This window comes from Telmatherina bonti (assembly GCF_933228915.1).
Source record: "Telmatherina bonti genome assembly, chromosome: 3".
NCBI classification, from domain to species: domain Eukaryota; kingdom Metazoa; phylum Chordata; class Actinopteri; order Atheriniformes; family Telmatherinidae; genus Telmatherina; species Telmatherina bonti.
The window spans coordinates 7,515,758-7,531,616 of record NC_136621.1 but is presented as its reverse complement, the minus strand read 5'-3'; the positions used below and the strand labels follow the sequence as shown (position 1 = coordinate 7,531,616).

Below are 15,859 nucleotides of genomic sequence, written 5' to 3'. Positions count from 1 at the left end.
GCAGATTGTAGTAGCTCTGACTTGCTATCTTCATTTTTTTGAAAGTACAAAGTCTTCTCGCATAGATATTACCTCAAATTAGGTATTCTTTTTCTGAGGATTTCATGCTGGTTCGGAGGGTGTGTTACAAGGAAGATTTTTCTGCATATTTTTGCTCTTTCAAGGCATGTTATGATGAGTCTCCATGGCAATGAAAGACTTGTTTACAATCGGGATCAACTGATTTACCTCTCCCAAATCAGGATTATCAGTGAAACAACACATCAAATCTCGATGGAGTTGAAAAGAAAGAGGAGAGGATGCAGAGCAGGAGTCAGAGAACGAAAACGGCAATGGAGATTTAAACTATTTCTCCCGACCGTCGTCATGGGTAATGTGAGATCGCTAGCTAACAAAACGGATGAGCTCGAGATGCTAACAAGGTCTCAGAAAGAATACAGAGAGTGCAGTATTATGTGCTTCACCGAGACATGGCTGCAGGAACACATCCCTGACTGTAATGTTTCTGTACCGGGCTTTAAAACGTGCAGACTGCAGTAGACAACACAGTGGAAAGCTAACGGGTGGTGGAATTGCAGTGCTGGTTAACCAGCGTTGGTGTCATCTTGGACATGTTACTGTCAAGGAGAAGATATGCACAAGGGACATCGAACTGTTAGCTGTGAGCTTTGGTCCATATTATTTACACAGAGAGTTTACCTGTGTTATTCTGGTAGCGGTTTATATAATACCTGGTACCGCACCAGACACAGTCTGTGACGTCATCAGCTCTGTCGTTGCTCGGCTACAAACACAGCATCCAAACTCATTCATGGCGATCTCTGGGGACTTCAACAACGTCTCCCTCTCTGCAACTCTACCAACATTCCAACAGTTTGTCAGCTGCTCCACCAGAGAAAATAAGATCTTGGACTTATTTTATGCAAATATGAATAATGGATACAGTTGTTCTGCCCTGCCTCCTTTAGGAAGATCTGACCATAATCTGGTTCTTCCCACTTCCACCTACAAGTCCATCGTTCAGCAGCAATCAGTCATCACAAAGACTATCCAAATCTGGTCTGCTGAAGCTGAAGATGCTCTTAGAGGAGGCTTTGAGGCTACAGACTGGAACGTCCTCTGTGAACCTCATGGAGACGACATCAACGCCATGACTGAGTGAATGACAGATTACATAAACTTCTGTGTGGACAGCATCGTCCCAACAAGAACAGTGAGGTGCTTCCCCAATAACAAACCCTGGATCACCAGTGACCTGAAAAAGCTGCTGAACATCAAAAAGAAAGCCTTTAGGGATAGAGACAGGGCGTTATTGAGGGTCAACACAAAAACAACTTAAAACACAAACTAAGAAGTGCAAGGAGGACTACAGGAGGAGGTTAGAAAGTCAGCTCCAGCAGAATAACCTGAGGGATGTGTGGTCTGGAATGAAGAAGATCACCGGCTTCAAGTTAAAGGGTGACCAGCCTGATGGAGGTCTGGACAGAGCTGAACATATTCTTCAGCAGGTTCAGTTCACCCCCTACCTCCAGCCCGACAGACCACACACCCTCCATAAGTCCACTGCTTTCCTGTCACACCTCCAATCTGTCACCCTGCAGCTCAGTCATGGACCAGAACACAGCTTCATCTCCCTCCACATCAGGACATCCTGAGACCTCCACCTTGTTTGTATCCTGCAATCAGGTTAAGAAGCAACTTGAGAAACTGAACCAGAACAAGGCTGCAGGTCCAGATGGTGTCAGTCCCAGAATTCTCAAGACCTGCTCAAAACAACTATGTCCGATTCTCCAGCACCTTTTCAACACCAGTCTGAGACAAAGTAGAGTCCCAGTGCTGTGGAAAACCTCCTGCCTTGTTCCAGTGCCTAAAAAAACACAACCAGCTGAACCAAGTGACTACAGACCAGTTGTCCTGACATCTCACATCATGAAAGTCCTGGAGAGACTCTTACTGGCTCACCTCAACAAGCAAGTAAACACCTTTCAGGACCCATTACAGTTTGTATATTGTAATGGACTTGGGGTTGAAGATGCCATCATATACCTGCTCCAGAGAGCACATTCTCATCTGGACCATTCAGGCAGAACTCTGAGGGTCATGTTCTTTGATTTCTCAAGTGCTTTTAATACCATTCAGGCTGCTTTGTTATGTGAGAAGCTCCATAAATTCCAGGTGGATACCTCCACAACCACCTGGATCTATGACTACCTCACAAACAGACCCCAGTTTGTGAGACTGAAAGGTTGTGTGTCTGAGATGGAGGTCAGCAGCACTGGTGCACCACAAGGAACTGTACTCTCACCATTCCTCTTCACACTGTACACCTCAGACTTCCAGTACAACTCTGAGTCCTGTCATCTGCAGAAATACTCTGATGACTCTGCAGTTGTGGGGTGTATCAGGGATGGACAAGAAGCAGAGTACAGAGAACTGGTCAGTCAGTTTGTTAAATGGTGCGGTGACAATCATCTCATATTAAATAGCAGCAAACAAAAGAGATGATTGTTGACTTCAGGAGGAACAATAATAAACAAAGCACTGTTTCCATCCTGGGAGAGGAGGTGGAGGTGGTGGAGGAATACAAGTATCTTGGAGTTCAGCTGGACAACAAACTGGACTGGAAATGCAACACTGACTACATCTACAAGAAAGGTCAGAGCAGACTGTACTTCTTAAGGAAGCTGAGATCGTTTAACGTCTGCACCAAGATGTTGCATATCTTCTATAAGTCTGTTGTGGAGAGTGCAATCAGCTTTGCAGCAATCTGCTGGGGTAGTAGCACCAGAACCAGAGACTTGAAGAGAATCAACAAACTGATCAAGAAAGCTGGTTCTGTGCTTGGAGTAACTCTGGAGCCGCTGGAGCTGATTGTCCAAAGAAGAATGCTGCACAAGCTGATGAAGATGATGGACGATTCTTCACACCCTCTCCACAACACAGTGATGAAACAACAAAGTGTGTTCAGTGAGAGACTTCTTCAGGTCCGATGCAAGACTGAAAGATACAGAAGATCATTCCTGCCAGCAGCCATCAGCCTCTGGACCTCGTCAAATTAATTATTATCTACTACAATATTGAATTTCCCACCGTATTTGAAACTGCCTAACCAGTTTGCAGTTCTGTCTGCTGATGCTGCTATACATCCTTCTGAATCTACTGATGAACTTCAGAGTCCGATCCGTCTGCCAAGTCCAATCAGTCTACAACTACAAGGCCTGCTGAGTCTGGTCAGTCTAACAGCGAGACCCGTCGGAGTATCCCTCCAGCAGTAAAGTCCTCCTCTTCATCCCCCCACAGATTGTTGAAGGAGGCGGTGATCAGAAGTCCTGGTAAAGATGACTTCTGTTTCCTCGCTGCCTCGTCAAAGAAAGTTAAAAGACGATAAGCCCACCCTGTCTCCTGATGACACTCGCTGTATAGACAACCTTGTTAAATGTATTTTAGATCTCAGGACATGAATGGCAGAAAACTTCCTTCAGCTCAACCAGGACAAACTTCCCAGGGACCTGGGAGTGTTGATATTTTTAAGGCAACTTAAAACTTACCTTTTTAGTAAAACTTTTGATTAATCCCATTTGAAGTCTGAATTGTTTAAATCCTTTAAGTATTCTTTATTATGTGACTTCCTGTTAACTCTTGTCTATGATGTTTTATTTATTATGTTTTTAAATTTTGTAATTTCCTTTTGTTATTAGTCTTTATGGCTTCTTTATTTTAATGTTTTTTTTTTTGTTTTTTTTTTAAATTTTATAAATTTTTTATTTAGTCTTGGTATCTTTTTTTATTTTTCCAGTGTTTAGCTTCCTGACACAATAAATGGGATTGGGACAGCGCCTCTTGAGACATAATTTAATGTGTTTGCTATGTTGTGTATATGCCGATTTCACAGACTCTTAATTTAGGGGGATATAGTAAGTAGTTTTGTTTTTTTTTTTTTATCCTTTTTTGCTTTTAATGTAAAGCACTTTTTGCTACATTGTCATTGTATGAAAAATGTTATATGAATAAAGATTAATTGATTTCTAGAATGACTTTAATATTAATAGTATTATTGAAGTCATTCATAGGATTACTCACTCACTCCAAGGATTACTTACTTGTCCCTAACATTACTTTACTCATGACTAGGATTACTTTGACCGTTCATAGTAATATTTCACTGCTTTGTGGGGCTAGAAAAGCAGCTGAAAACGGATGTGAATTAATAAAACACATACAGACCAAACAAGGATCCAAACATTCCGAGCAGTTTATCTTCTTCAGCATTCATGTTTGTGTTCAGTGAGCAGTAGTTCTAACTGATGTATGTCTATGAGATGGCTTCAGTGTGTTTGGCCGTGATAATACACAGTATAAACACAGAAGTATGCAAAGACATCAGAGTCGCAGATTCCTCAAATAACATCACTCTGAAGTTGTAGATAAACTAACACAGCTCTCGAAAGGGCAATATGAAATGAAAAACAATTCGAGGGACTGGAGGAAATTTTTGTTTTATTGGTTTTTCTTAGAAACGAATCCAAAACAACTAACTGATTAATTGATCAAATGACTAGGTTGGAGATTTTTCCTAATTCCTAAATTTTTTCTTATATGAATCTCAAATTAAGATTTCATGATCAGATCATAAATTTATGTGTGGCTGTATAAATTAGTCTCAGTCAGTGGGGAATAGCTGAACTTTATGACAAAAACAGATCCTCAGTCTTTCCTCTAAGATTGTAAAATGTAGCAGAAATATGGCAAGAAGGTTGGCCCTTGTCATTGTTCCAGTAATACCTGCCTGTTTTATGTGGCAGAGTTTGTTTTAGGAAAGTTGATGCAGTGAGTGAGAATGACAGATGGTGTTTGGAGGATTCAAAAAGTGTACACGAAGACTTTAAGGACATTACAGACATTTTAAACATTTACCACTCAGGGAAACAAGTTCAGCCAAAATGCTCTGGGAGACAGTCAGAAAGTAAAATCCTTTCCTCTTTGTTGTCAGATGGTGCTGGGACCTGTTGCATTCTAGACCCTCAACTGATGTTGGATATCAGCACCATACATCAAAAGCCCATTTCTTCCAGAGTTGGAATCTAAAACAAAGACTGCCTTTAAAGTTCAAGGGCTCCAACCTTCATCATCAGTAATCAATAGATGCCATATGATATCTTCCAACCAAGTTGAATCAGACATTGCTGGATCTCCAATAAATTTGTAGAAGGAATTATAAGGTAATTTCCTAAGATTTTCTTGTCCATATTTCTATAAACATACACTATAAATAAAAATATAATAAAAATGGTAACATGGTCCTCTTCTAAGGACATCTCCTTGTCCCTAAAAGGTGGTGGTTGTACGTGGGGTGGTCTGGTCCCGTTGGGTTCCTGACTCTGGCAGGGGGTACGCTTGGGCCTGTTGGTGCTAGCTCTCCATGCAGTGGGTACTTCGGCAGTACCTAGTGGGCCTGTTCAACATTGCCCTGTGCTGCTTGGTGTCCCGACCCAGCCTGGTCTTCTGATATAGTGGCCTCCTGTTCTGGACTGTTGGGGCAGCAGCTCTCTTGGCTGTCCTGGGTTCTGGTGTCTGTGTGCCTGCTGAGCCTTTGGGGTGTCAGGCTCCTCCCTGCCTTCCTATGATGCTTCAGAGTGTGGTCACAATTCCATTGCAAGCACACTGTTAATCTTTGTCACACGATCACACGTTTACATGTTTACATGTGCATGCCCACAAAGATGCTTCTTTCTCCATCTACTTCCTACTAAGTGTTGCTGATATTTGTTCAGTCTTTCTGGATATATTTGTGCTCTTGTATATCATTATTATTCTACTTTATGTTTCCTCTAGGACTGTAGCAGTCAATGTTGCTTTTGTGAATACTTTGATTTCAGCAGCTTAAACATTTTTTCTTACACACATTATTTATATCTCTTTCTCTCCACTCCTTTCTTTCTTACCTTTGTTTTTCTTTTCTTCCTTTCTTTGTTTCCCCTGTCAGGTTCATGTTATATTATTGATATATAATTTATATATCTATATTAATATATTATTGATATATAACATCACATGTTATTGTAATTTTTGGACTAAAGATTACAATAAAAAATAAAAATATTCAGAATATCAAGAGCAGCCATACATAGATGACCTGTCTCCCTCAGTAGAGCAAATATTTCATTATTCATTATCCTTACCACTTAGTCTGAGTAAGGGTCGCTGGGGAACTGGAGCCAGAATAGTTTTCGACCCGTCCTGTGGTATCCTCTTTGTCACATTTCTTCTCTGAGAACTCAGCTAATGATGCCAGTCCTGCAATGAGTTTGTCCTGTCTCATCACAAAGATCTCTCCAGCCTCTAAAAGTCATTCTGATGGTGACATTTGTCTTTTCTTTTTTCTGCCCCTTTCTCTGTTTCTTCTCCTCTCCTCCTCCAAAAGTTTCCTCTTGGTTTTTTTTTTTTTTTTTTTGATAAATCAGCCATGGTGAATTTGTTGCTGATGTCCAGTAGTGTGGTTTCTTGGCCTTGGGATGCTGCAGGCAACAATGGGTCAAGAAATAAACATGAATGTCACTTTGTCATTAAACTGAGTCAGAAGCAAAGCATTTTAGCAAAAGTTATCTAGTGCTACTTTAAGAACATATCTGTCCACATACTCATGCATCCTTCTGTGAAGGGCTTGCTTCAACTGAGGGCTGTTATGACCTTTCTGCTCGGGAAAGCGAGGCATGACAAAAAAAAAACTGCAGAAAGATGTTAAGATAGAAGTTATTAGAATTTTTTCACAAGTAGTGATAACGAACAAACAAATGAAGGTAAGTTACAAGTTTTGGGGTTAACAAAGCTGCTTAAAGCAGGTAAAGCATTAAAAAAGGATGTATAAATTCATAACCTGCCAGTACAAGAATGAAAACCAAGAATTAGTAAACTTGTCAAAGAACAGACAGGCCTGCTAAGCCAAAATAAAAACAGAAACTGAAGCAGATCCGTTAGATATGTTTAAACATCAAAGTACTATATACAGCTACAAACAAAAATGTATCTAGTCCAGCATGTCCTAACTTTAACGAACTAACTATAGCAGAAATAGAAGCCTAAGAGGTTTTACTTAATACAAACCAAACACCAAAACAAGAGCATTTACCTATAAGCAAACAAAGTAGAACACTAAGCCAAACACCACCCTTCACTAATAAAATTACCACCAGCCAAAACACATGGTTACATTCACCAGAATTTGCAAGCCTAAGGCAGACTGTCTGTGCAAATAGTAGCCAACGAATCTATAGCTGCAGCCGCGTTATATCTCCCAGAGCGTGGCTGCAGCATCAGGCCAGGTAATCTTCAAAGCATCTGACAGGAGATGAAGGTGTGGTGAGCAGAGCCAATCCCTGGTGGATGATGGCAAACAGGTATTTGCATGCAAAACAATAGCAAACATGGAGACAATGCAGGAGATCATAACATTCATCATTAAACAGGGATATGAGTACAGGTAGTGCAGTAGACCAGGGATCACCAACCCTGGTCCTCAAGGACCGGTGTCCTGCAGGTTTTCCAAGTGTTCCTGCTGGAACACGCCTGGCTCAGAATCAGACAAGCTCTGCACATGTCTGCTAAATACACGCTGATTTGAATCAGGTGTGGTGCAGCAGGGACACTTGGAAAACCTGCAGGACACCGGTCGTCCAGGACCAGGATTGAGGATCTCTGCAGTAGACAGTTGAGGTTTGTGCACCCATGCATGCTGCTATGTTCTTCTTCTTTGTCCTTTCTCTGATTATAGAGCAAAACACTGCCCCCCTCTGGTTTCTGGTGGTACATCTCTGTTGGGCACGTTTGGCTGCGAAGTCAAAACAAATGTATATAAACACAGACAACAGTCTCATTCCATTTGCTTAACTTACATAACATGAAGTATAAACTTAATACATGATTTAGCATGACATCATACATGATTATTTAGATTAATTAAGTTGCTCCTGAAACAATATGGTTTGGATAGAACCGAGACTGATCCCCGAGGGATGGGTCACAGTAAAACTATCCTTTTCAGAATACATGTGTTTGAAAACAAAATCAGAGTTGGAGAGATGTTATTTCAAGACTAAAGTATTGATTTGTAGCAGCTGTTTATTCAGTGAGATCATGGATTATATTGTTGTCGGCTGGAGAACAGCGGTGGTGAAATCATAATGCTCTGACATGTCTCCCAGTGATTTAGGTCGTTAAAGAACTCAAAGAAAAGGCAGCTTGTATTCTATCCGATGTGGACCTTTGTTGTTATCTGTGTTTGTTCATCTCTAAACAAACATGCAGGCATCCAGGAATGTCTTAGTTTCATAGTTTATTTTGGTCCTGCACTTTTTGATGTGCACAATGTTCATTTACAGACAACAGTTTTTCTTCTTAACCCCTTAACCATCGGGGCTCCGCACCTGGGCCTTTGTTTTTGTATTTTTTTAAATATAACAATCTGTTAGACGTTTTGTATTTTCACACCACTGAATGGACCGTCAACGCCTGCTGATCCATCAGTAGCATTGAAATATGGTGTCAGTGTAATGCCATAGTGGTGGTTAAGGGGTTAAATAATTAAAGCTCTGCTTACCATCAATCATCACACATCAGCAGCATCTATTTTCTGATATTATTTTTCATTCACCATGATAGTGCATCATAAGAAATATCATTTTCTATCATATTCTGCCCTTTATAATCTCAGACTTTTACTAAAGTTACGAAGATTTAGAACTGTTACAAACTTCATTACTGTACATCTTCAAATCCCAGACTTTATTCTACTTTTCATTTAAACTACTCTTCCCACAATAAACTGAGGAGCATCGTCAGCAACAGAGTTCTGCAGCCCCGTTGCTCTAAGGAACGATACAGGAAGTCATTCCTGCCGTCTGCCATCAGACTCTATAACTCATCCCTTTCTGTAAGAGCTGTGCTCACATAACTGCATTAATGTATCATCTCATGTGCCTACAAACCTATTTAGTTATATTAACTGTTTTAATTTTAATTTAATCCTGTCCTATTTCTATGCAATGTAAACATACTTGCTGCTATGTGTGTGTCTTGCTGCTCTGTGTGTGTGTTTATGGGACCTATAGTAATACTGTATTTATATTTTTAATGTATATGCTGCTGCTACAGTTCAGTTTCCCTACAGGGATAAATCTTAATCTTAATACTTGCATTAAAGTGCAGTTATCCATCTGAAATAAAACCAGCATCAGAGGAAAGTCACTCATCAGCACATACTCTGCTTCTGGACATCCACATTTGACGTGAAACTTTTAACTGAAGTCTACATTTGTCTGTACAGACTAAAAGTTCATATTCATCACATCAATATGAGAGAATGCAGACTTTTAGTCTGTACAGACAAATGTGGACTTCAGTAAACAGTTTCATGCTGGTCTACAGTCTTACCTCCCGTCTCTCACCTCCTATCCAGTTCTAAGTGTTTTTCTGTCTTTTCTCTGTAGATGTGTTCTCATCAGATGTGTGTGGTCCAGACAAGGAGCTGGACCTTGAAAGTTGTCAGTGTGTGTGTCGGCATGGAAATCCACCTCAAGATTGCGGCCCCAACAGACACCTGGACCGAAACAGCTGCCGGTGCATCTGCAACATCATTCCTGATCCGTCCTGCCCTCTGAACCACATCTTCAACAAGCAGACCTGCCAGTGCACTTGCAACAAGACATGTCCAAGACATCAGCCCCTTAACAAGACAAAATGCTCCTGTGAATGCAATGAGTCACCAAACAAGTGTTTTCTGAAAGGAAGAAGGTTTCACCAAGGGACATGCAGGTAAATAGGGATGTTTGGGCTCTTACTGAGGAGGATGTAGTTCTGCTGTTACAGGCTTAACATCAGTCTGGTAAATACTCTAAATCAGTGAATATCTGTTGAGTGAGGATAAATCTAAAATTCCAACATTTGATCATTTATTTGTTTAAAGGTAGAGTATGTAAGATTTTCAATATTTTCAAAAAAATTAACTAAAAAAAATAACTACAATCATAATTAGATAGTTTTTTTTTAAAAACATGTAGTGTCCAGTCTGTTCATATTTGATGTGTTATTAAATTACAAGTTTAATTAGACTCTTCTTAAATGTTTGCTTACCAGTAAAAAAAAGTGCTTTTTGTCATTTGTCATTAATTAAACTTGTAAATTAATAACGCATCAAATATGGACAAACTGGAAGCTACATGTTCAAAAAAACTATCTAATTATGATTGTAGTTATTTTATTAGTTGATTTATTTAGAAAATATTGAAAATCTTACATACTCCACCTTTAAAAGTCTTCTCTGATCATTTCTATGTATTCTGTCTCAAAACCTCACGTTCTTTCTGCTGATGGTCTTACTTTTAAAGTTACCTGTTAATCCTTTTTTCAGTTAATTTATGTTTTTTATCATCCATTTGTCTATCCATCCTTCAATCATATTCTCAGTTCACATTTTATTCCCACTTAGAAGATCAAACATTATACCAGATGTCTAGATTTCTGCATTTATGATGCTCAAGATGTTTTGTAATGGTGAAGGTCTTGACTCCAGGCAGGTCATTTCTCCTGTTCTATCATGCTGTTCTGATGGACGTAGGATGTGATTTAGCATTGTCTTGCTTAAATATGCAAGGCCTTCCCTGAAAGAGACATTGTCTTGCTCTAAAACATCCATGTGTTTTTCAGTATTGGTGGAGCTTAAGAAATGTGGAAGCTGCCCACGCCATAGGCACTGTAACACCATACTGTGCATCCGTGCATAACAAGCTGGATGCTCCCTCTCCTCTTTAGTCTGCAAGACATGCCAATCAAGATTGCCAGCATCCAGCCTTGTCCTTTGCATAGAGATTCCTCCTGATTCTCTGAATGCGTAGATGATATTGTACACTGTAAATGGTGGATCTTGAAAGTCAGAGGAACATGTTTATGTGTAAGAACATTTTCCTTGAGTTGGTCCATAATTGTTAAACCCAGTTTGTCTCAGACTGATGAACCTGTTTCCATCTTGCAATTTATAATGCAATTTTATTTATAATGCACTTTGAAAACAACAACATTGACCAAAGTGCCACATTGTGGGGGGTTAAAACTAAAAGTAGAATAAATAAAATACAAGAGCACAATTAAAATGTAAAATACTACAACTAAAACTAACATAATTACAGTCAACAAAAAGCAATTAAAATGAAAGCAATCAAAATAAAATCAGATAAAAAAAATATCAACTTATTGTGTAGAAAAAGGCAGCATAAACAAATTGGTCTTCAGCAAAAATTTTAAAACAGATACAGAAAATGAAGGATTAATGGGAGAATACTAAACCTCTAGTGGTCCACTATCCATTCTAATGGTGCATGTAAAACCAGTTGGAATGTAATATCTAATCTCATTATTTTATTATTGGACACCAGTGGTCACATCGTCCCGCGTACATCATCCTGGAGTTGCTAACACAGACATTCACAGTCTGGCAGTGGTCTTACAGTGGTCTTATAATTGGTCTCACAGTGGTCTAGTAGTAGTCACTCGGTAGTCTCACAGTGGTCTTATAGTACTCTCATAGCACTGTCATAGTGGTGTCTCGGTGGTCTAGTAGTGGTTTTACAGAGGTCCTGCAGTGGTCTTATAGTGGTCTTTAAGATGGTCTGGGAGTGATCTTCTGGTGGTCTCAAAGTGGTATTACAGTAGTCATACCGAAGTGTCGTAGTGGTTGCAGAGGTACGTGGTTGTTGTGGTGAAGCTGGTGTGTAATTCAAGACCTGCGTGTGCTAATGACATTTCCTAGCTGTCACTTAACCATTTCCTCCCCCACAATGGAGGAAGCACACACACATCTATCCATGCTGTCCTGTGTCGACCCCCCATGACCCTGTTTAAAAGTGATTTATGAGCAGAATGTAGCCATGTTTGCCCTCGGGTGTTTGCATGTCTGTGTGCTGGAAACAGAGCGTGTCCATTTAGTCTCTTCTGTGGATTTCATCACAGGTTCAAAGGTCGCTTTAAGTAACCAGGAGTAAATACAAAGCTAAAGACTAAACATTCCAGCTTTCATTTGGTCTTCCATGTTTACTCTACTTAGGTTTTTACTCTAGTTTGGACAAACGAGGCCAGTTTCCAGGCTGTTAGTGAGATAGACATGAGAATGAAGCAAACATAAATACCAGTTCCAATACCCTACTTCAAAATAAGTCACACATTTAAATAAAGAAACAACTGATAAAAAAGAAAAAATTCTGCCACTTGGTTTTACCCAATGAACTGATCTGTAAAGTCACTCACACCTGAAATCAGGAGGTGCTGGCTTGGCCACTTCCAAACACCTTATCCTCCAAGGTGGATTCAAACAAAGAACATTGTTGGTTAACAATTACAGGCTCAACCGCTTTGTCACCTACATCAATACAACCAATGCAATATAATAAGACAAATTAATTTTTTTTTTAAAAACTAAAACAATGACTATGCCAGTTAAAAAACAACTGTTCCAATTAACTTGTGATAAAAGCTAGTTAAATAAGATACATCTTTAAGATTGTACAGATTTAATATGAAGAGGGAGATTATTTCACAGCCTGGAACCCGCCACAGAAAAGTTCTGTCACCTCAATTAAAGTTTTGTGCTTGGAAGGAATAACATCAGCTAGGAGCTAGATCTCATGGGTCTGGCAGGAGCATGGATAAATAAGAGTTCAGATAGGTGATAAAAAGCTTGGCCTTTTAGAGCCTTAAATACAGAAAGTAACATTTCAGATTTGATCCTGACAGAATAGGAAACCAATGTAGGGATGCCAAGTCTGGTGTTGTGTGCTCTTTCTGTTTTATACCAGTCAGCAGCTGAGCAGCTGCATTTTGGACCAGCTGGAGAAGATGGACCAAGCAAAAATACACAGAGTTGCAGTAATCAGGGGCATCTCCAGCCTTTGAGGTCAACCTGGGCTTAGCCCAGACCAGATGCAAATTTATAAATTATATGTTGCAGTTCCATCACAGATGAAACAAAAAGCATTAAATATAAGATTTTTTGGGAATTTAAAGTGACTGGAAAGCATTTTAGGTGCAACTCGAGTCCCAGGTCAGGCTGGTGAATCTTTGTTACACTACTGTATCAGCCAAACAGGTTTGTCTATGCTCACATTGACTTTTAGATGCTGCTATATTTTACCCAGCAACCTTCCATCTGAAGTCTGGTTCTTTTTCTTGCAGTTGTCTTAGGCCTCCCTGTGAGGTGAGAAGGCGAAGGTGTGAACCAGGTTTCTTCTTCAGTGAGGAGGTCTGCCGCTGCGTTCCGTCCCACTGGAGACGGCTGGACTAATCTGGAAGATGCCAGCAAGATGCTAACAAACAGTAAAACCCATGACCATGACCCATCCCTGGAGGATTTCCATCAGGTGTGGTGGCAGCTAAGTGTGTGGACCCTAATAAACAAGGGCAAACCTTAGAGGAAGGAATGCAGACATGGAAAACTCTGGTGAGAAATGCACTGATTCTGCTACAAGAACATTTTGATCAGAGTGAGTGAACGGCGTCCAGAACGGAAGGATGAGAAAACTCAACTGGTTATGAAATATTGTTAATTGTTTGAAAATATTTTGGGGGGGAGTTATATTGTGTATTCTACTGCCAGATATAGATTATATAATTTATTAAATGTTATTTTTCAACCTTTGTTTATTGCAATTTTAGTATTTTTTTTATTAAAATACACTGATCAATATTTTTGTATCATGTTTATATGTGAAATAAAGTATATTGGATGTTGTATTTCCAGTATGCCCTGGTTATCCTGCAGCAACAAATCCTGACTGTAAGGTTAAAGTTACTGCAGCACTGATTTCACTTAATCTGCCTGTCAAAGTCACAGAAATGAAAGTTTGAACAAACCCAAAATCAAAGTTGCAAAAGGAAAGCAGGCATGAAGTTAACGAGTACCAGAAGGGGGACTTGATGAAGAGGAAGGCTATGCTTCTGAGGAGCATGATGGTCTTGATGAAGACGATGGCAGTCCTGCTGAGGAGCATGATTGTCTTGATGAAGTTTTAGTACAGGTGTTTTTCCAAATATGATGAAAATAGCAAAGAACAACTTTGATCAAAATAATTATCGAACACTGTCATTACTCTCACAATTTTCTAAATTACTTGAGAATTTTTCAAATTGAAATAAGAAACTTATTGAATGAATAGAAATTTATTGACAAAAATAACCTGCTAAATGAGAATCAGTTATAATGCTCAACTTCTGCTTCATACCAACACATTTTTATGATTACCAGTCATCCTGACTGCTGTATGTATAATTGTATAATATGTATAATTGTGTGTGTGTGTGTATATACAGTTGTGTGTGTATTCATACCCTTTCATTAAAGAAAAGGCTGAGTTTACAACAGTCACTCAAATAACTGGAGACTTAAGAAAGGTTCAACAACTAAAAATTTGCAAAAATATAATTTACTAATATAAGACACTGTTTTTTCATTTGATAGTGTTGAAGAAAAAAACAAACAAACAAATTGGTCTTGGACAAATTAGAGCACTTTTCTGTTGAACAGTGGGACAAAATATCTGTCAAGAGGTGCAGAAGTCTGACTGAGAGGAACAGAAAACACCTGACTGTAGCAAAAACAGTTGATGAGTGATGTAATATGTAATAAATGATCTCAATGTCAATGTTAGCATCGACAAACCTGTTTGGCTGATAAAGTCGTGTAACAAAGATTCACCAGTCTGGACTGGGACTCGAGTTGCACTTAAAATGTTTTCCAGTCAGTTTAAATTCCCAAAAAATCTTATATTTAATGTTTTTTGTTTCATCTGTGATGGAATGGCAATGTGTCCAGCCCCTCGCCTGATGATAGCTGGGATCTGCTTGAGCTTTCCCCTGACCCAAAATTGGACTGAGTGGTATAGAGAATGAACAAATGAACAAACAATCATACAAAAAAATGAAAATATGTTTTTTCTTGTCTGTCTGATCTGTATTGTAAATATGTATTGTATTCTATCAAGACTGATTTTGAGTAGAATTTCCACATTTGGAGAATCCTGCACGACTGGAGTCTAGACCCCCAAGTCTCCCCTAAAGGCATTGTTTCAGAAAACTATTCTGTTTTTCCTTCCTGGACATTCTTCAGCAATGAGTCGGCCTCCCTACGGCCGCACTGACTTCAATGAAGGTTCACGTCATGGAAGTATGAAAACATCCATCATTGTTTAAATTGAACTAAGATGTTTTCAGCCTTCAGATTTAGCTTTAGTAAGCAGCACGAGTCGATCAGCTGACTTTACTGCTTTATTGTAAGGTAAAGAAATACTCATATCTCTCTTCTGTAAGTCTTGGTTTTATAGGCTGTAACTGCAGCTGCTTGTAATGTTTTCCCACATACTCTCAGAAACACTAAGTGGGGTTGGTATTGGTTCAGAGTAGAGGCAATTGTCCTGTGATTTGAAGATTGATGGTTCAGGTTCTGCTCCTCTATGCTGCAGCATTCTCTGTGGACTGGTTTCCAGCCTGGATAAATTCAGAAGGTTGCATCAGGAAGGGCATCTGGTGTAAAATATGTGCCAAGAAGCGAATGGGGCTTCTGTACTGCTCATAGTTGGGAGCTGCTGATGTGCTTTTTCAGGGGGAAAAGCTGAAAAAGAAACAACAACCCAGAAATCGATAGCCGTCCAAAACCACATCATGGCTAAACTAAGCAAGCGGCCTGAACCTAGCCCTCGGATGCTGGAAACCAAAACGGTTAAAATGGACCTCAGATAGAATGTGTTTTTCTAGCGATAAACTGAAGTCATTTGTTTTATATTGGCCAAAGTGATTTTTGTTTTATTTTGGTGAACAAGAGTGA

At 39.5% G+C, this 15,859-nt stretch overlaps 1 protein-coding gene across 1 annotated transcript in view; it reads left to right on the top strand.

Moving 5' to 3' along the window:
• Window positions 1–13,324, top strand: part of vegfc (vascular endothelial growth factor c) — a gene marked incomplete at both ends in the record, with an annotated part of 78,318 nt that extends 64,994 nt beyond the window's left edge. The window contains 2 exons of the mRNA XM_079264798.1: window positions 9,483–9,807; window positions 13,216–13,324. Coding sequence (XP_079120924.1) covers window positions 9,483–9,807; window positions 13,216–13,324 — 434 coding nt within the window. The remainder of the gene's footprint in view (window positions 1–9,482; window positions 9,808–13,215) is intronic.
• Window positions 13,325–15,859: the final 2,535 nt, after the last annotated feature.